At 36.9% G+C, this 21,546-nt stretch overlaps 1 protein-coding gene across 3 annotated transcripts in view; it reads right to left on the bottom strand.

The window, feature by feature from the left end:
* The window catches only part of LOC124257984, a 30,992-nt gene extending 12,939 nt beyond the window's left edge, over positions 1–18,053 (bottom strand). The window contains exons 1-3 of one of the 3 annotated variants that reach the window (XM_046692063.1): positions 17,914–18,053; positions 17,323–17,462; positions 12,708–13,250 (exon numbers count right to left, since the gene is read on the bottom strand). In XM_046692063.1, the coding sequence (XP_046548019.1) occupies positions 12,708–13,245 (538 nt within the window). In that variant the 5' untranslated portion in view covers positions 13,246–13,250; positions 17,323–17,462; positions 17,914–18,053. Of the gene's footprint in view, positions 1–12,707; positions 13,251–17,322; positions 17,463–17,579 lie in introns of all 3 variants that reach the window. The other 2 variants (XM_046692061.1, XM_046692062.1) reach the window with 2 other exon arrangements.
* Positions 18,054–21,546: the final 3,493 nt, after the last annotated feature.

Here is a 21,546-nt window from a genome sequence, read left to right on the forward strand (position 1 = left end):
ATCGAATAAGATTTCCTTTCGTACCCATCACCTGATTTGAATTTTGCAAATATACATTTTCAAATAATCAATGAAGTACATCAATATAAGGAACCGTTCATAATTAAATATATGGCTGCGGGTGGTGGTGTTGATTGTAAGGGTTGGAGGGTGGGGTGGGGTGTCACCCATTTTGTTCAGGGGAGCTAATGGGTCAGCATTTTTGTACACACGCACTATGTTTAGAAATTATGGGAAGGGGAGAGGGCGTCATAGATAATGTACATGACATGCAGGGTGGGCCGTCTCTTATTCTGTACATACTCATACACTTTTAGAGGGGGGGGACGGTGTAATTCACATTGTACATAAAAATCAACATCACCCCAAAGCCATACATTATGAACGGTCCCTAAGGGCAGCTATACAAAATCGGATAGGATTAATCAACATTTTATATTGCATCCCATTATTATGAACATTTGCCCTGAACCCTATCAACATATGTATATTATTGGGGGTGGGGGTGGAGAATGGCGTAAGGAAAAGCAACGAAAATTTTCACTTTAAAATGTCTTGTGAAAGTCTTTGTTAAGGATGAAATTGTATATGATTTATTTGAACTTTTATTTATTTACAAAAGTGTAACTTCACTAATGATTCTTTGATGGGACAATTAACAAAACTGCACCCACAGACTTTCATTCTTACACTTGTTTGGAAGGGATATGATAATTCATGTCTCTTAAAGGTTAAAATCTTACATACAAAAGAAGTAATTTTAATGTAAGGAACATTTAATTATGAAATAAGATTATTTTAATGGAATTTGCAGAAATCTCATCTTCAAGACTGGGTGGCAGCAATTTTGTGGATCACATAAAAGGAGCAAGGCTAAGGTAACACGTTTTTTAACATTTCACTTGTTTCCAGTATATCACCACAAAGTTTAAGAAAAGATGATAATGCTCTTTCATTACCACCTGTTTTGAATATTTGTGATAATGTTTGGTCTTTTTGTGATAATAGTTGGTCTTTATTTTCATTTATATATTAAGGTTGATCATTTAAGAAAAAAAAAAACTGACAATGATTTCTCCCGGAGATGTTTAGTTTAATGAGCACTCCCTTGCTTGGCGCCATATTGTTTTCCGCCGTAAACAGCTGGGTGCAAGATAGCACGCGAGAGGACAGAAGTCATACATTTATAGATATATAGAGATGTTTATTGCTGGGAAACACACTCTTCAGGTATTTGGTCAGCTGTAGAATTTGAATATGATGTTTTTATTATTGTCAAAGGGTAGGTTTTTCATTATTTGCAATCTAATATGTGTGCAGTGAAACATACTGAGATTTGGAAGAGTCCATTATATAAAAGTACAGGTGTTGTTAGATATCAGCATTTTATGTACATGTTCCCTTGTTAAGATTATCTATCGAGTATATTAGAGAGAAGGTGTATATTTGTAGTGTTTTTAAATCAGAGTTATTTTCAGTGTATGACCTACATTTAATATGTTTTGGCCACCTGTCACCCCTTTGGTCAAATAGAGTAGGACTTCCATTTCTTGGAATTGAGAGTCAGAGATGCACTGTTTCAAGAATTTGCGTTAGCCAGCGATGTTTGTTTACGAGTACATTTAAGTCTTTTAAGTGTAGATTGGAGTTGTAAGAGATGTTATTCAATGTCTTATTATTCATGGTATGATAGATTAATTCTGACAATGTAGAGTTTAATCTCATTATTTTATTGTTCATGATTCAGAGAAGCATAGTTATGACGTCGCAGATAATACGCACACATAATTCATTATATGAGAGAGATTTTCTAAGCGTTCCTATAAGAGATTAAGTGTAAACATATATGAATTATAAAAAGTTATTTATCTGAGTTTTATGAGTGTACAAATGACAAAGAGAGAGAGAGAGTAGATAATAGAGAATATATTGTATACTTATGAGGCTCATTATTGTTTTCAGAACTCCATGATCCATACTTCCTTGTGTTTGGGAACAAATGGTGTTGGGAGACCTCCCACAATAGACTTGTTCTTTGACCTGTGAACCACCACCCATTTTGTTTTTCTTATCATTTAATGTAAAATGGCTTTTGTTACAATTTATGACTCCTGGTAGCAAAATTGCTACATCAGTTCAACTCCTATTAATTTGAAATAATCATTTCCGAGAATCTCTAAAGAAAACTAAATCTGACAGAATAACAACAATCTTCCATTGTTTTGCAGGACAATGTCAAACAATTTGATGTCAAGAATGAATGTTGATGGGCAAAACGGCAAGTTTTCCTTTAAGAATACAAGGTTGTATTCAATCATCTCTGGTAAGTTAATTACCAAGTGCAGCATTTTCATCATGACCATAGCAAATAATATATGACAGTAAAGCATCGTCTAATTCATCCTACCGGTAATTCATAGTCTAATTAAATAATCAACTTGCAATTGAGGATTTTCTTTGAAAATGTTCCTTCGGTTGAAAATATAAATTGTTTACACTTTTAGGTCATATTTTGTATTGATGCTGTTCATATGTTCACATGCCAAGTTACAGCAGTGAAATGAACCTTTCAAGTGATTGATTAAACAAATACTTGAATCATTTAAGACAATATATCTTCCATATAACTTATTCATGTATTTAAATATAAAATTTCAGAATGTGTCCTATCTCAAGGGAATGAGATAGGAATGCATCGAAACAAATTTCAAGAAAGAGTTAGGAACGTTTCTGAAGTATCCACCCTGACCGCCAGGCGGGAGTGGCAGAAAGAAGAGGAGCTGATAATTGTGTTTTTGGGTTGTAATTGTGTTGAAAAATCTGAACTGTGGTATTGAAATTGGTGGCGTAAATGTCACTTTGATGCTATATGCAGATGATATTGTGTTATTAGCACAACAGAGATCACCTACAGACTATGTCATGTGTGATGTTTTACATTATGCATTAAACCACGTTTTCTGTGTGCGTGTGTGTTCATAAAGATTTCATGAAAAGTGATTTGTTTTATGTGTTGTCTTCAGGTATAGTTCCTGGTCATCTTGGATCCCTTTCATGGTGAAAATAATTGCATTGTGTTTATTCAGAGGTCTGTCTAAGAGCTGAAATTCAGACAAAATGTCTTCTCGGGACAATTTTCACCTTTTCAAGGTAACAATACAACAGTAAATAGTTTTTCTTATTTTGGAATGATCTTTTCTTCTTACTGGAATTATCGTCCAACTGACATAAAACTTAAATGAACATTATATTGAATGTGGAATTTTAACCAAGTATTTTATCAGGTAAATATTTTACTGCAATTTTCTGTTTGAACACTGTTTATTGCAGGTAGCTTTTTGGGTATTTTAGCTGGATGCAGGAGTTTGGTGCTGCTTTATTGTAGTTTAAAGATGAAGTCGCGAGTCTATTTACAGGAAAGCGTAATACCTCCCAGACACAACCACGGAACAACCCATTTTCAAGCGTTAATAATATGTCAGACTTCAACATTGATTCGACGTCGGATATCTCGTCAAAAACTTTCATATACAACCTATTTTCAATCCATTTTCAACGTTGAGGATCAACCTATTACGCTAGCGTTGATAATCGGTCAAACTTCAACGTTGATTCCACGTCGGATATCTACGTCAAAAAAACTTTCATATACAACCTATTTTCAACGTTGAGGATCAACCTTTTTTCAACGTTGATAATCGGTCAAACTTCAACGTTGATTCCACGTCGGATATCTACGTCAAAAAAACTTTCATGTACAACCTATTTTCAATCTATTTTCAACGTTGAGGATCAACCTATTCTCAACGTTGAAACAACGTTGATGTGCCTGCTGGGGAGCTATTGGCATCTACCCCACGTCCAAATCTAATGGTGCATACCTTTCATCGATTCTTTAACTTGCTCGCAGCTATTCACATTAACACCTAATGGCCCTTACCTCACGTCAAAACCTAAACATGCTTACCTCTCATCAAAACCTATTCGCACATTACTCACTCACATTAATACCTAATACCTCTTTACTTACCTTACCCTAAAACCTAATAGCGGCTCCAAATATTACGCCATTGTTTGACTTGATCGAGTTCAGTTTTACGCCGTTTTTAGCACTATTAGTTTTATTACAGCAATATGGGCTTTACACATTGTACCCATGTGGGTAATCGACCCCGGGTCTCTTACGTGACGAGCGATGACGCTTTAACCACTAGGCTACCCCACTGCCCCTTTGCTGTCATGAACTACATGACTCACCCATACTAAGGTAGTTCTTAACAGACTTTGTTAATCTGATGCAATGGCACTGTGAGTTAATTCCCCATTGCCCCTTTTTGACTTGACCATTGTTATTTAATGACATGAATCAGATGACTTTTTACAACATCTAGTCCATCATTTCTCCATGCAAGTATGAATATACCATTAATAATTATATTTTGTGGCAAGTCAGAATTAGTGGTGGTCCGATTAATTGAAAGAATCGAAGATTGGTCGCAATGACTAAACGACCAAGCAATCGATCATGTTTTCTCATAATCGAACACAAACAATTCTGGAAAACTTTTTGCATTAATAATATTTTCACAAGGTTGGTTTTGTCTGTTATAAGCACTACAACTTCAAGTACAAGCTCGTTCCAAGTCATGATTGAATGTATCTTAAAGACTCCAAGAAATTAATGTTCCTATTATACTAGTCATCCTTTAAAGATGTACAATTTGCTAAAAGAGAAAAAATCAAAGAACTACATGGTTTTTTTTCTTTTTGTTTTTGCGCCAACAAAATTAACCAGTAAAATTTGATAAATGACGCTAACCAATTATTTTCAATGATTGATCGGTTGTAATGAACTAATCATCAATTATGGGATTTTCACCAATTCCCAACACTAGTCAGAATGCAACAATACTTTGATAAAAGACGTCCATTCAAACTGCACTGTTTTACATGGTTTTAACATGCAGAAATAATAACCTCGCCTTTGAAATCTCCTCACAGGTACACCTTGAACATCTTGTAGCATAAGAAAATAGCAAACAGCTAAACATATTACTCATAAAAGCTTGTAAATAGAAGTGCTTGTAAGGTAAAACTGCAACTTGTAGATCTATGTCAACCTCACATTCAAATGGAGCATTTTGATTGTTTGTCAAGTTCATCAGTGAGTGAAATCCTAAGCCACTGGTATTCTGCTGGTATTCTTCTTTCATGCTGCTACTTTAACATTGCATAATCCCACATCAGTATTACATGTTTGATACAATAAGAAAGACGTTACCCTTAGTCCTGTTACAATTTACTCATGTATTCACTAGATTCGAATATTTATGAATATGTTAAGGAAGTGTTTATGGAACAATTTGTTGTGTATCTAAGTGAGATACGCAAAATGGAACATATCCAAGCCATGCAGTAGCATAACTTGTGTTATTTTGAAGTGGAACCCTCACAGCGCTGTCATTGAGCTCTAAGTGGCATTGTTTGCAATGTATTGCTTTCTTATTGAACAGATCATTTAAATGTTTCAACTTAATCACAAAGCATTCATAAATAAATATTTGTATTTGCTACTATATATTAATAAAATATATCGCATTCGCCTCATAGTGTATTCGTTGCAGCCTTCAAAACCGTGCAATATCCTCTGCAGAAGCATTAATGAGTGAGTGAGTGAGTTTAGGTTTACGCCACACTCTGCAATACTCCTGCTACATGGTGGTAGTCTGTAAATAATCAAGTCTGGACAAGACAATCCAGTGATCAACAACATGAACATTGATCTACGCAATTGGGATACGATGAAATGTGTCAACCAAGTCAGCGAGCCGATCCCGTTACTCGCCTCTTACAACAAGCATGAAGATCAACTCTAACGTGGATCTCCACAGGTTAGCATTAATGAATAGGCACTGTCTGCATTTGATAAATAAATATAAATGTATAAAGACAAATGTATAAGGGTACTGAAGCTGAAAAATATGTTTTTTTACTAATGATTATTGTAAATAATTCATGCATATCAGTGCGCAAGAAGCCAAAAATTCATTGGGTTGATATATTTTGAGTATTTTACACAAAAACAGATCTTATCCTGGAGCTCTGTGATATGAACAGTGTTTTTGTTTTTTCATCTACGACTGGTAAATTATAAGGCAGTCTGTCACAGGCAACAGCTGCTGATCCCAGCACTGATGTATCAGCTTCATAATGTCCATATGATGCGCTTCTTGTGTATAGCAAGGGTTTACCGTGACTTACAAGAAAGCAGTGTGCGAAATAGCCACTGGCCCGCAACCCGGTGGCTAGTAAAAATCCAGTTGGGCCAGAGAATCTCCACAGTCACTGATTGGCTAATGAATTTTCATGGGTTCATTTTGTAAATCTATTACTCTCCGACTTGTTAAGTTATAATAGACTTTTAATTCATGTAGCAGCTTAATGATGAAACCAGTGTCATGGCGACAATATCTTTTTCTCATCTATTTTTGTAATCTTTTGCTTAGTTTCCACATTAAAATTTCGGACTAGTAAATTATTTTGTGGGTTAGTAACTTTCAGGCATAGTTAGCTTGACTTGCTAGCAAAAATTGGAAACTATTTTGCACACTGCAAGAATCTAAAAGTATGGTTTTATGCCACTTTTAGCAATATTCCAGCAATATCACGGCGGGGACACCAGAAATGGGCTTTACACATTATACCCATGTGGGGAATCAAACCCAGGTCTTCGGCATGACAAGCGGAAGCTTTAACCATTAACCCACCCCACTGCCCCTTCAAAAAACGTCAGAGAGGACCACAAGTTACTCATTTCTATTGGACTGACTGACTGAGTTTGGTTTTACACCGCTTTTAGCAATATTCCAGCAACATCACAGCGGGGGACACCAGAAATGGGCTTCACACATTGTGCCCATGTGGGGATTCGAACCCGGGTCTTCGGCGTGACATTTCTATTGGAGAGGCGGTGGGGTAGCCTAGTGGTTAAGGCATTTGCTTGTTATGCTAAAGACCCAGGTTCGATTCCCCACATGGGCACAATGTGTGAAGACCATTTCTGGTTCCCCCACCGTGATATTGTTGGAATATTGCTAAAGGTAGTGTAAAACCAAACTCACTCACTCACTCATTTCACAGGTCCTTATAGGATATATGAAGTTCCCGTAGAGTACTTAAATGGTGTAGCATACTGCATGGTAAGATTTCATGATAGATTTAGCTTTTTGAGCATGAATATTTACCATTAATAGTTTTGCTTGACCCTAAAATCTGGCATCAAAAATATTTTTTCTACATCAGTTCCAAACATTAGTGCACACTGGACAGTGTGGACACACGTTTCTGCTTCATATAAAATACTTATACTCTGTACAAATTCATTTACCAGAGATATACAAGTAAACACAAAGGAGTATTAATTAAGGATGCCACGATACATCGATGCATCGATAGTTTTTCTAAGACGATACAATTATCAATACATTCAAATTAGTTTTGAAAGTATCGGTTTAAATATTGTTATGCATCATTTACATTTTGCATTTGTATCATGTGTTTTCATGTTATGAGAGTTATAAATTATAATTTTTCATGCACAAAGATGGGAAATTAGAACTTTTAATCTCTGAGAATCAATAATGTTGATCTTTACATGGACAATTATAATATATGAAATATTAATGTTCAATTACACAATAATGCTGCGAAAATAGGTATCGTGATACGTATCGAATCGTGACATGGATATCGTGATACGTATCGATTCATGAAACTTACGTATCGTGACATCCCTAGTATTAATGGGATTAAATGTCACCCAACTCATTCTCCATACAACTGATACTGACACTGGACATTCACTGATTAAGATTGTGACGTTACAGCATTGTGTCTAACTCCCAAGTGCTCAATACATACGTAGTTAAATGTGTCTTAGATGGGTGTCGAAGATTTTATGGCCTGAATTGGCTTGTGCAACCTGATATGATGGAAGGGTGTACACTGCCTTTAAACTCTTTAATCCTGTACACTCGATAGTGACATATATAACAAATTTAACATTACAAGTTACAAGTCTTAATCTTTTTATGTGTGACAATTAGATCTATCTTGTGCCTGCCATCAGACTTTGAGTGCATTGAGTGAGTATGGTTTTACACCGATTTTAGCATTATCTAAGATATAGCACAGCGAGAAACGCCAGAAATGGGCTCCTTCCATTGCACCCATGTGAGGAATCAAACCCAGTTCTTCAGCGTGACGAGCAAACACTTACCACTAGGCTACCCCACCGATCCTTTAATTGCAGTAAGTCAAAGTACAATCAGGGTCAGTAATGTAACTGACAAACATGTGACATCACAAAGAAGATCATAAATTCATGATGGCTGTACAAGCAGGCCAGCCGACAGTTTTTGTTTTAAGCCATATTTTGCCATATTTAAGTAACATCCATAGCTTCAAAATGTACCCATGGAAATAGAACCTGTGTCTTCAGTGGGACAAGTGTATGCTTTTACTATAAAGCCACCCCAGCTGAACAAGACTTGATAATGGTCCATACAGTGAGTGAGTGAGTGAGTTCAGTTTTACGCCTCTTTTAACAATATTCCAGCTATATCACGGCCGGGGACACCAGAAATGGGCTTCACATATTGTACCCATGTGGGGAATCTAACCCGGGTCTTCGGCGTGACGAGCAAATGTTTTAACCACTACGCTACCCCACCGCCCCTGGTCCATACAGAGTAAAAAATATGAGTGTATTACACGATGCTGAGAACATTACTACAGGCTGGTTTTTGATAGTTCAGAGGCTGACACTATAATTTGTTTGTTGTCAAATGATGCGCTTTAAGATATTCTTGCCATATGACAGAAACCGATAAATATTCCAGCAATGACCAGAAAATCTAATAAAAATATGAGCAACATCATAACACTGACAGGCAGCTGGGTTGAAACTTGTACACTGTTGTAGCGATCTATTCTAATAAAGGGGGCATTAATTTATGGACGTCAACTTCTGCAATATGGGCCATACAATGTTTTTCGGAGTATATTCATCTAATATTATTTTATTACAAAAAACAGATATACTGGAATATCTCATTCGCCTGTTTACAAAGATGGGACTATTTCCACTGTTTTCAAATAGAACTTTGGGTACGCTATAAAAAGCCAGTTCTAAATAGGTGTCTTTGCAACGTCAATCTATTTTTGAGTCTCCATTTGTATGAGCATGAGTAATTTTGAACGTCAACATCTGCATACATGTGTCATAACGTATGGCAGTAACAGAAATCTTATGTTTTTTTCCAACAGGACATGCAATTGGAACCCCCTAAAAGTTTGAATTTTCAACATAAGGGTCAGTTCATAATTCATGGCTAGGGGTGACGATGATTTTAAGGGCGGTCACCCATTATGTTCTTGGGAGGTATGGGGGTAGTCAGTTTTATACATAACAATATTCCACACTTTTTTCATATATTTCAGAGGGGGGGGCACTCATTCACACTATATAGTTTTCTTCTGGGAAAGAACTAGAAAGAACATTATGATTTTGTAATGAAATCCCATATTACAATCATTATTCTATAGACATTGAAACTAACACATATTACAGCATAATCATTATCAAATGGGAAGCATCCATGATCATTGATTTCGAGCAAATTGCAGTGTAGGAAAGATAGCCCGTCCCAACGTCCGAGACGGGTGAATTTTGTGGAGGACGGGTTAAAAAAATATCTAGTCTGTCCTCATGTCGGGTCAATTTTAGCAAACCAATGACATATATATAATGATTATAACCTTTTTGAATATTTACTGCCGGAGGTGTTTTATTTATATTTGGAGGACAGGCTAGATTTTGGCAGGACTGGTAAAAAATTTGACCTGCCAGTCCTGTGGCCAGGCTAGATTTTCTACATCTTTCCTACACTGCAAATTGATGGACTCCCAATTTTCGAAATGGACTATCAAAAAAATATGCCCGAGTCCCCAGGAATCCCAGTTTTGAAGAGCTATGTAAAACCCTGACTTGTATTTAGTGCCGGTAGTTATGAGGCTTACACTTTGATTTATTTACTTTCAATGCTGCAGTCAGCAATATTCTGTCTGTATATGATAGTGGCCTGTACATGATCATGTCTGGACCTGACAATCCAATGATCATAAGCAACGATCCATGCTGTTAGGGTACAATAACAGGCAATCAGCCAAGTCACAGAGTCAGACCATACTGACCTCTCCATCCATTAAATCAATCACATCTTTCAACCAACATTATTTGTTGAGGGACCTACACAAATCTAGAATCCCTATGACGAGTATTAACAGCAGCTGCAAGCAAACAGATTGGAGGCAAGATGATCCATCACGACTTGGCTCTGCTGAATATATGTGTAAGAGTGAGTGAGTGAGTTTGGTTTTACCCTGCTTTTAGCAATATTCCAGCTATATCACGGCGGGGGACACCAGAAATGGGCTTCACACATTGTACCAATGTGAGGAATCAAACCCAGGTCTTCGGCATGACAAGTGAAGGCTAATTTAACCACCAGGTTACCCAACCACCCCAGCACATATATGATGTAGCCTATGTTGGGACAGTTCATAATTTATGGCTAGTGGGGGTGATGATGACTTTGGGGGTAGGGGGTCACCCATTTTGTTCTGGGGAGGTAGGGAGGGTCACATCTACAAAGGGGTGAGGGTGGGTCATTGATTTTGTAAATGACATGCAGGGGATGGGGGAGTAGTTACCTTGTAGATAAATTTAGGGGGTGTCATTCACATTGTTCATGCTTCTCCATAAAAATAATCCTCAACCACCCTTGCCATTAATTATGAAAGGTCCCCTATCATTCAGGGGTGGAAATAACCCATTGCCCGATGCCCGAGTCCAGTGTTTTTTTCTTTCGGGCAAGCAAATTTGTATATCACACTATACCGGTGTCCAGTTGATATTCCAATGTTAATAATGTAGTTTATTTTAAAAATCAACAAGAAAACGGACAGTACCGGTATAGTGGAAATATTATCAGGGCAAGTGATTTTATATGTGCCACTGTACCGGAGTACACTAGCAATTTTAAAGTTATTTCCACCCCTGTCATTGTTTGCAATAAAATGTATTTCTTTTGAGGTTTTAACCAATGTTGTTTCCTGCTACAGTATCATTTCCGCAATTTCACACTGGTCTGCAAATAATCAATGTTAACACTTGGTATACATTACCTTCCACTGTCAGTCAAGCATTGATATAAGGTCATGTACTACTCATGGAAGTCAATTCAACCTTATACGTATGCAGGATTTTTGTGTGAACACTAGCAATGCCTGATATTGAAACACCCAGTCGAGTCTACAGCAATAAGGCTGCGAAGTATGTTGCTTGAGAAATAGTGCTGTTTGTAGGATGCAGTCAAAGTTTTCATCGTTTTGACTTGGTAGTGACCCTCCTGCTTAAACCAGGCTGTGGCTGGCAAAACAGTAGCACCACACCCACAACACTTATTGAGGGAGTACAATATAAGGAAATCTCTGAAATACTGATGATGGTAAATGATTTAGCTTGGTATAGAAAAAATACATTAAGTGTAGGTTGCACTCAGCAATATTCCAGCTATATGGCGGTGGTGTGTAATACTAAATAGTGTTGGGAATTGGATAAAATCTCATAATTGATGATTGGTTTATTACAACCGATCAATCATCGAAAATAATTGGTCAGCATCATTGATCAATTTTTTCTGGTTATGTTTGTGACTGCACAAAAAAACAAAGAAAAAAATATGTAGTTTTTATGAGTCTTTTTGCAAATTCCACAAAATGCATGTGCAATTTTAACATCTTTAAAGGATGACTAATATGTTAGGAACATAAATTTGTATAAGTCTTTAAGATAAATTCAATCCTGACTTGGAACGAGCTTGTAATGTTTATGAAATGTAATAGACAAAACCAACCTTGTGAAAAATATTGTTAATGCAAACAAGTGTTCCAGAATTGTTTGTGTTCGATTATGAGAAAACATGATCGATTGCTTGGTCGTTTAGTCATTGCGACCAATCTTCGATTATTTCAATTAATCGGACCACCACTAGTGTGTAAATAATCAAGTCTAGATCAGACAATTCAGTGATCAACAACATGAGCATAGATGTACACAATCGAGATACAATGACGTATCAACCAAGTCAGCAAGCCTGATCCCCATCCCGTTAGTCGCCTCTTACAAGAAGCAGGGACTGCTGAAGACCAATTCTAACCCAGTTCTTTACTGGTCGAAACCAGTGCATTATTTCTCATGAGTAATGATATTACGGATTGGAACATGATGAAATGAAATCAACCAAGTTACCAAGTCTGACTGACCCAACATGTCAATCCTGCCATGGCTTCTGGGTTCCTACTCTTATTTGGGGCCTCATTAGTTGAAACCAGTGAGAGAAATCATGGGAATGTTGGCTCTTATGAAATACATAGGGTATGGGAGACCTACTCCATTTCGGATCCCCATGAGTTGAAATCATGGGCAAGTTGGCACTTATGAAAAGCATAGGGTACTAGGGACCTGCTCCATTTGGGATACTTTCGTTTTCCTTTCTCTTCCTGAGAATTAACCTCATCCATGAATCACAAGCAACAAATCAATGCTTATGACGAGAAGTTTCAAAACTACATGCTTTCCTCACCTAACTTTGTCTTGATATTATTGTCTTTGTTAATTTCTGCCTGCCTTTGGTCTGCATCAGATGAATGTCTTGCATTTTGATTACACCTGGAAGAACTGTCTCGTCCCCCATCACACATGTGAACACCAGGCTCATTACAGTTCTGGAGATAGTCACCACAGATGAAACACAACTCTGTGTCCTCATCAACCCCTAGCATTGGCTGGGGTGCCTGTCTTCCACCAATCATATTTGTTCTGTAGTGAACACGATTGACAAAGTTCCTACCAAAATGTATATTCAGGTTGTTGTGAAAGGGACCGTTAAGAGGACCGTTCCATGAAATATTCACACGAAAATTCTGGAATGGAGGAGAGTTCTGTGGGCCAGCTGGAACTACGGGGCCCCGAAACCACTGTCCCTGAAATTGTCCAGTTCCGATTGCTACTTGATGATTGATACGTCTATGATCATAAAAGATGGGTCCTCCCTGGGTCCAGTGTGTGCGTCCGTGGTTGTAAAGAAACACTTGACGTGGTCCCTGGTTGTGTATATTCATAATGTCTGGAAAACAAATAACACAACCAATTGTTACTCATCAATCATATTTCAGAGTTTCCCAGCAATAACATGAAAGACATACACGTCATGCTATGACAATACAATTCAGAAACAGCTTGACAGCTTTGTATATTATTAAATATTACTGTTATTTAAAAAAGATTCAGAAATTAAGAAACGCATGTTTTTCTTATTCTCAAATATATTCAGGAAAGCTTTCACAAGTTATTTTATTTTTCATGCCATAATTGTAAGGTGATATTCCTTTTACAATTTGTAACTAATTTTAACACTCATAATTTAACTGACTCACTTGGAAGATTGCCAGGATCACTGGCATTTAAATTTTTGAAACATACACTAAAGCCATTTTGGTATCTTTAGAGGCCTTTAAGCATGCTTAATGTTAAAAATCACAAGCTCTTGAGGATTGGAAAAGCAATAAAAGGATTTTCCCCAGCATAAACATGATGTACACCACATCATAAGCCCCAGTTAATTCATAGCCATCTTTTTAAACATTCTAAAACTGAAAACAAATGTCAAAGGCAACAATATGTGGAAAGACAGGACATGCACAGCTTACTCCGGGGTCCTAACTGAAACCTTATTGCCTGTTGAAACATGCTTTGTGTGATCTATGGGCACACTGATCTTCTATAGAAACTCACATCTATCCTCACAGTATCATTATACAAGCATAACACACAATTTGGCCTACAATGTTCACTGAACTGGTGAAGATAAGTTTGGTTTGTTTTGCTTCCAAAGTTATACACATCTTACTATTCCCTTACTGTAATTCATAAGGTTTGTCAAAACTGGAAGCTCGCTTTTGCAATTGTTTCAATATATTTTTGTCACTGCTCATGCTTGTGAAATTTGCAATCATTAAGGAATGGTCCTTTGTTAGAGATGGGTGGAGAGTTCAATTTCAATCATTTATTCAATAGAAAGGCCATTGGCCCACGTATAATACATTTCAAACAAATTTTGTCGTGACATTTTGATACACTTTATACGAATTTACATATTGAGCTGTAATTTTCTCTGTAGAAGAGCTTCCTTAATAAACATAGCACAATTGTGAAGTATAAATGATGAACAGACACCCAACAAATTTATATATTTCTGAACAGTGACATTTGTGCAATTATAATGATAAGATATTTTAATCTTATGCTTTTGTATAAGGGGCATATAACGAGGAAATGATATTCATCTTCAATTTCCTGTAATTCACACACTTGACTTGGGTGGAGAGTGGGGTGCTATGAAAAAAAGAAAAAGGGGAGGACAATATAAAACATCCCTGAGACCAATCCACTAACCCCCATCCCAACTACAATCATTTTCGTTTCCACAATTTTTGTATGGTAAATACAGTATTTTTCATGGTTGAAATATGTACATATGATTTTCAAGGGGTGATCTTATACATCAGATTTGTTTTGTGATGTACTAACTTCTCTCAAGGATTCAAAGTTTGACATTCTATTTTCACACTTTCCTGTTAACATTTGTACAAGGAACAAAAAAAAACCCTTGCTTTCGCTTACATGATTTCCGTCAGTTTAGTTTCACATGTTATAATTAGATTTTTTGAGAGAACATGAATAAATATTTCTAATGACACCAATTTCCATCTTACATACACCACTACATACATCTTCTAGGGGCTGAAATCATTAACATTGAGGGTGGACAGATTTATTTAGAAATTGAAACTAACCACCCATGTAAGACAAACTGGGAAATATTTAGATGAAAGGATGGATTTTGTTCAAACTGGATTTACTAAAAGCTCATTTTTTCCATAATTCATTGGTATATTAAGATTGTAATTTAATATTGACTCAAGACTGTAAAGTGTAAACTTTAGAATAAAATTAAAGCCTTAACCTCTCTAGCGACGCTGTTACCATTGAAACAGAAGTTACTTCCACAATGACACAACATTAACATGAACTCGGAATGTTTTACAAATATTTCCTCTAGACCTGGGGCCAAATATCAGCCTCTTATCATGTCAAGCTTAATCCCTAACTTTGCAAAATTGTAGTAATTTGGTTAATATGTTTTAGAAAATGCATCACAAAGAAAACTTTATCCTTTATAGAGTCTCCCATCTATTACAATGCTTTGATACCTCTGCACTACTAAAGCCACACTGCTAATGAACAAAACGTAGAATTTTTACAAATGCCTAAGCTCAGATTATCAATAATCCTCAATGAGTGAATTTATTAAATCACAAAGAAGAAAAGTGTCAATTTGGTGTCAGCTGTTTTAAATCAAGAAAGATTTATCTGTCCGAACTCGTGGCAGGTAACTTCACAACAAAGCAGCTCTGGACAAAGGACATGAATAACCAGTTACTCATCGTGACACAATACTGCTATCAAGCTACCCCATTATTTAACATTATATCTTGACTTTGCTGATAACTTATCAAAAAACAAATTGATGACAGGTTCAAAATTATTCAAACATGTAAATATACTGAAATAAGGATCGATTTACTATCAGAAACTAATGGTAACAGCATATTCTGCATTCTGTATGATATATCTACTACCAGAATCAAAATATTTCAGCAATTTCCCTGAATAAAGCCATGAGTTTATTGAACATAATTTCTCCATAATTTTTATTATTATAGGATATTTATATAGCGCACATAACCACGCACTAGTGCATGCTGAAGGCGCTGGTATTTTTTCCCTCAACCATTGGATGTCAATCTCAACGGCACATCGCATTATCAATTTGCATAACCTATTATCGTGCCAGTTCCATTTGTCAAAATATGTGTATGGACAGTATATCCCTGGCTCGGAATGCACAGCAAAAGAAACAGTTTATCATCAGAATGGTTTAAAAATTGTAATATAACCATTGAACCAGTAGAAATATGAGTTGGGTGTATTTTCTGTATCTTTCCATGAAATTAAGGGTCTGTGGTGTGTAACAGTATTTCAACCCATAGTCCCACCACCTCTGAAACATACTTCATCTCTTATTTTTACACCAATGTTAAGACTATTGCCCCATGACTTTCAAGCTTAGTCTCAAATATGGACACAAATCACAAGACCTTGTGACTAAAATCAGGTCATTTCTACAACTAAAATAATTTTATGGAGCCAATATGGAATAAGCCAGTTCTGTCCCAACCCCCAGTCATGGAATGAAAAATCAATCTAACGTGTTAACAAGTTACTGTAAGTCTGAACTATGTGATAATAAGATTTGGGTAATTTTCAAATAAACAGGTGAAGTAATATATAATAGAAGTGTGTTAATGCAGACAAATACATATAAATGCACCATGGAAAAGCATCTAGCACTACAGGAGATATTTTGTGCAGGATTTAAAATGACAAGAAATAGTTTCATAGGAATCCATCAAAGGCACTACACAGCGGAGGGCAAATACTTGAAATGACTAAATGTGTTATTTGTAGGAATATATGGGTGTTATCTAAATCACATAGCAGTTTTCTGTTCACTACAAATTGCATACACAATTGCTATCTTTGTCGAAAATTTCAAATTTTTCAATTGTCAATAAATTTTCTGGGACATATCTAAAGGAAATAATTCTGTGAATACAATGGGCAGCTGAAAAACAAACTTTTTACATTAGAAAACATCTAAAAAAATGCAAATAGTGGGAAAATAATACATTTTCTGTGTCAACGTTTCTCCATAAAACATCTTTAACGGAATAAAAACAACTTACATTGAAATTAACACTAATTTGGGTAAACACAGAAATTGAGAACAAAATTATTTCAAGTTCATTAATCTTTTACAGCATAGCATTGCATATGTGCAATCTCAGAATTAATGAACCAGCTAACTGCCAATATGAAACACAAAACTGGGAGTGTCATGGTCTACTAAATCATATGGCATATTTTAAGCAAGATTATTAATGAAGCATTTAGACTAATATCTGCAATAAATAAATACATGCAGATTGCAGATAGACAATGGAATTTGCAACCAGATTCATCTCCAAGCAAGATCACAACAGAATGATGACTGCACAACAAAATATCATACTTGCCTTTGGAAATCTATATATATGCTTATTTCCTGGATTAATGGTGGCCTACTTATGAAAACACAGGAAATGGTCCTATCTCTGCTCTCAACAGTTAGCCATCTTGACAAACGGTTCCATATTGTAGAAACAAATGGAGACAACTACAATAATAACCACATCAGCAAGCATGTCAAATCGTGTGCACTACTACCACCTGTAATCAATGCTTTTTTGTTGGCCTGTAAACCGATATGCTCACACAAAGGAAAATTTCCTACCAAATGGAGACGCATCGCTCGCACTCAGTCAGCTGTTTGGAGGTTTGACAGTAAAAAATCGTCTGCTTAGTTTACAACTAAGCTGACCTTGACAATGAGATTCTACAAAGGGCTGGTGCATTTACAGATTCTTCGACAGCCTTGTAGGAATAATTATATCCAGAAATAACCGATTATAACAACAAGCAGCTGCGTAGCCCGTACACCGTCCAATCAAATGAAAACATCAACACAGCCATGCTACGGCTGGGAGCTCGCTATGACCTCTGTTCAGATGTAAACAAACCATTTTGATAGTAAATTCTAGCATTTGTGGAACATGGGCAACACTTACGAATGACCAAAAACGTAAATGATTGCCCAGGGAAGAGCAATCGTTGGTAAACGAAGCAATCCCGTGCCCGTTTTGCTGAGTTTCAGCCAAATAATGAGCGGAGGCAGGCAATGTTGACACCACAGGCATAGCTCACTACGTCACTTGATTGTGAGAATAATCAATGTTCGGGCAACCTCGGATGTTTTCGGAATCAATAAATTCAACGAAGGTAGACAACTCTATAGAAACCCGACCTGCATACTGCTAAAAAATAAGAACTGAAGAACTTATTATATTTTGGGTAGGACATTGAACAACACGTTGGTATTCAGCGAGGATTGAATGTTTGCCATTTTAACAAATACATGTAATAAAATCGACGATGACTGCACTGTTATTTACAAGGTAAGATAATCGCAATAAATAGTAATCACCATGCAATAAATTGAAAAGCTAGTTTTACACGAAAATAAATAATCTGTATGCAGAAGATTAAAATCATTTTAAATAAATTAGAGCTGAAAATATTGCAAACTCTATACTATGTTTTCTCACGATAACAAGATTCAGACTGACTGACTGAGTATGGTTTTACGCCGCTTTTAGCAATATTCCAGCAACATCACGGCGGGGGACACCAGAAATGGGGTTCACACATTGTACCCATGTGGGGATTCGAACCCGGGTCTTCGGTGTGACAAGCCAACGCTTTAACCACTAGGCTACCCCACCGCCCCTAACAAGATTCAGAAGACCAGACGCGCTGCATGCATGAGACAGAGTACTACCATTATTTTAGAGATACAATCTAATCATATATGACGTCGAAGATTGACAATGGAAAGACTATTAATGGAACAGACAACCTTGTTAATAATGCTTGACCAGCAACAAAGAAATATCTACTCAGCCAACATTGCATAACTGGCCAAATAATGACGTCACAACCGAAACAGCGTTACGAAAAAGATTTCCAACCAATCTCCATCCAATCCACATTCTGTGGTAATGTGTCTCTATCGGTTAACATCTCTAACCAAACAGAGTCGGTATTTGTAGGAGGAAGAAATCGATAACCGTTTTATCGTTTTTATTCTCCCCATGCCTGGCACACATATTTGTAAAATCCACGATCATACACACCTCGGATTCAATCTGCAACATGACGATCAGTGGTAATTCAACATTAATGAATCAAGACCAAAGTAAGCCCAATGGTTATTCAAAAGTTTTAAATATCGTCTGAATAGAAACTGTCTGCAGATTTAGCATTCATATTACTAAGAGCTTGGAACTGCTATTACAAAACCCCTCAAAAACTGCACATTTCATGCTTTAATTAAGAAACATGGGTGTATCTGTTAAAGAAGTGAGTCATAGAAAAATCAATAACGAAACGGTAGCATTTCTATAAGAGATCGCCGGCAAAATCACTCAGTGCGTTTATTAAACGAAATGGTCTATACCAAAAAGCCAGAATATTTATATAGGTCAGTGCATGATTAGGATATGTTGGATAGCACCCTAAGATGTACTGTATCCTTTATACAATTCAAAAAGAATTAAGAAAAGACTTTGTATTAAGAACCCGTGCAGGTTGGCCTAGGATTAGGATTGATCTTCAGCAACCCATGTTTGTCGTAAGAGGCGACTAACGGGATCGGGTGGTCAGACTCGCTGACCCATGTCATCGTTTCCCAAATGCGTAGATCGATGTTCATGATGTTGATCACTGGACTGTCTGGTCCAGGTTTGATCATAAACCAGATAATTGCTGAATGCGGCCTATAACAACAAATCAACAAATATGTTTACATTCTGTATTTCTTTGTAATGATACCAGAAAAAAACACATCAGGGGCTGATACAGCTTTTGAGAAATTGGGGGGGGGGTGCTCACTCTTGAGGAAGGCTGGGTGGGGGTGGGGTGCACACTTCATTTCCGTGAGACTTTAAATGGTCATTTAATAAACTCTCAGGACAAATGGACACCCACATCCCACACACCCTCTGGACCCGCCTATGCACATCATACAATTTTACCAACGCTTCATAATTAAAACATTTGTCCATTGAGCCATTGCCTTGATCGTAAAACATTTCCCGGATGTCGAGAAGTGAAAGGTAGATATTAACAATGAGAGCTCGTAGAACAAGCATCTGCTGCCAGTGATCAGCCCTACATTGACAAAGGAACCCTATTGTTCGAGTTATCCTTTTCCCAAGAGTAATCGCTGTTCCTAGTGAATATGACAAGCTGTTTCGTCGGTTCTCGTTCCGGCGTCAGGCGTTAGTATGGTTTTTGTACGATCCAAACATTCAAAACTGCCGGAGAAACCATAATGAGTTAATAACTTATTGCGAACATTGAACTTGAAAAAGAGGACATGGCCAATACTTCTTTGTGGCATAATTTCAATTTGTAGGAAGTAATGTGTTAATTACATTTTGCCGAATTTATTAAAATATAAGTAATCAATACTTTCAGCTGTTAAAAGGTGTATACATGGAAACAAAACAGATCCCCGCAAAATATAATATATCAAACAAACGCGGAGCATATTTAAGATAATCGTATAATAAGGGCAAGATGCTTTACGTATAGCAACCTCTTACTTCATGATAATGTCATAAAGACGTTGTCACCTATAAAAAAATAGTTTGGCATGAAATGCATGTGGACCCGTTTTTTTTTAAATATCTCTTCATCAAATGACCCAATCGATCTCAAACTCTGCAACTGGATGTTTTGACAGACAACCTAATCACATTGTAAATCACCGATTTTATGCATTTGTATTAAAGAACCTGTCTATGTAACTGTCAACAAAATAAACAGCAGAACGCAGACGGCTTGCAGAGGGAGGGAGCCAATGACCTGTAACAGCGGCAGTGTTGGGTCATAAAGGTAAATGCACGTGCAGTTCATGATAGTTACCTGTGCACTGCACAGTGATAGACCGTTTGGATCATTCACATTGACCACTTCTAGCTGTCATCATGAAAGCTTATTCAGATGATGCTAAACGTTTAATTAGAAATGTGTTGAATTTTTTTTAAAAAGAGAGCAAACGTAGCAAACCGATTTATAAGGTGTCGGATTACATGAAACGTACAACTTTTGCTCTTGACATGAAAAAGAACATCGTGCTAAAAATTGTGAAAAATAAACCAACAACCAATAAACAAAACCTTGAACAAAAAGGTAGGCATCCAAAGTTAGATTCTTTTGACATCAGGGTCATCAGCATAGCTGACCTACATTGACGAACGTTGACCTTTATGACCCAACACTGCCGCTGTTACAGGTCATTGGCTCCCTCCCTCTGCAAGCCGTCTGCGTTCTGCTGTTTATTTTTCATGCCAAACTATATATAGTATCTTGCTTCGATTATTACCCGTGAAGGTCCGGGTTAGAATATTGATCTTCAGTAACCCATGCTTGTCGTAAGAGGCGACTAACGGGATCGATGTCAGGCTCGCTGACTTGGTTGACACATATTATCGGTTCCCAATTGTGTAGATCGATGCTCATGCTGTTGATCACTGGATTGTCTGGTCCAGACTCGATTATTTACAGACCGCTGCCATATAGCTGGAATATTGCTGAAAGCGGCGTCGAAATAACTAACTCACTCACTGCGTCGATTA

Source organism: Haliotis rubra, unplaced genomic scaffold (assembly GCF_003918875.1).
Source record: "Haliotis rubra isolate DU_JTF1 unplaced genomic scaffold, ASM391887v1 Scf68, whole genome shotgun sequence".
In the NCBI taxonomy this organism is placed as follows: domain Eukaryota; kingdom Metazoa; phylum Mollusca; class Gastropoda; order Lepetellida; family Haliotidae; genus Haliotis; species Haliotis rubra.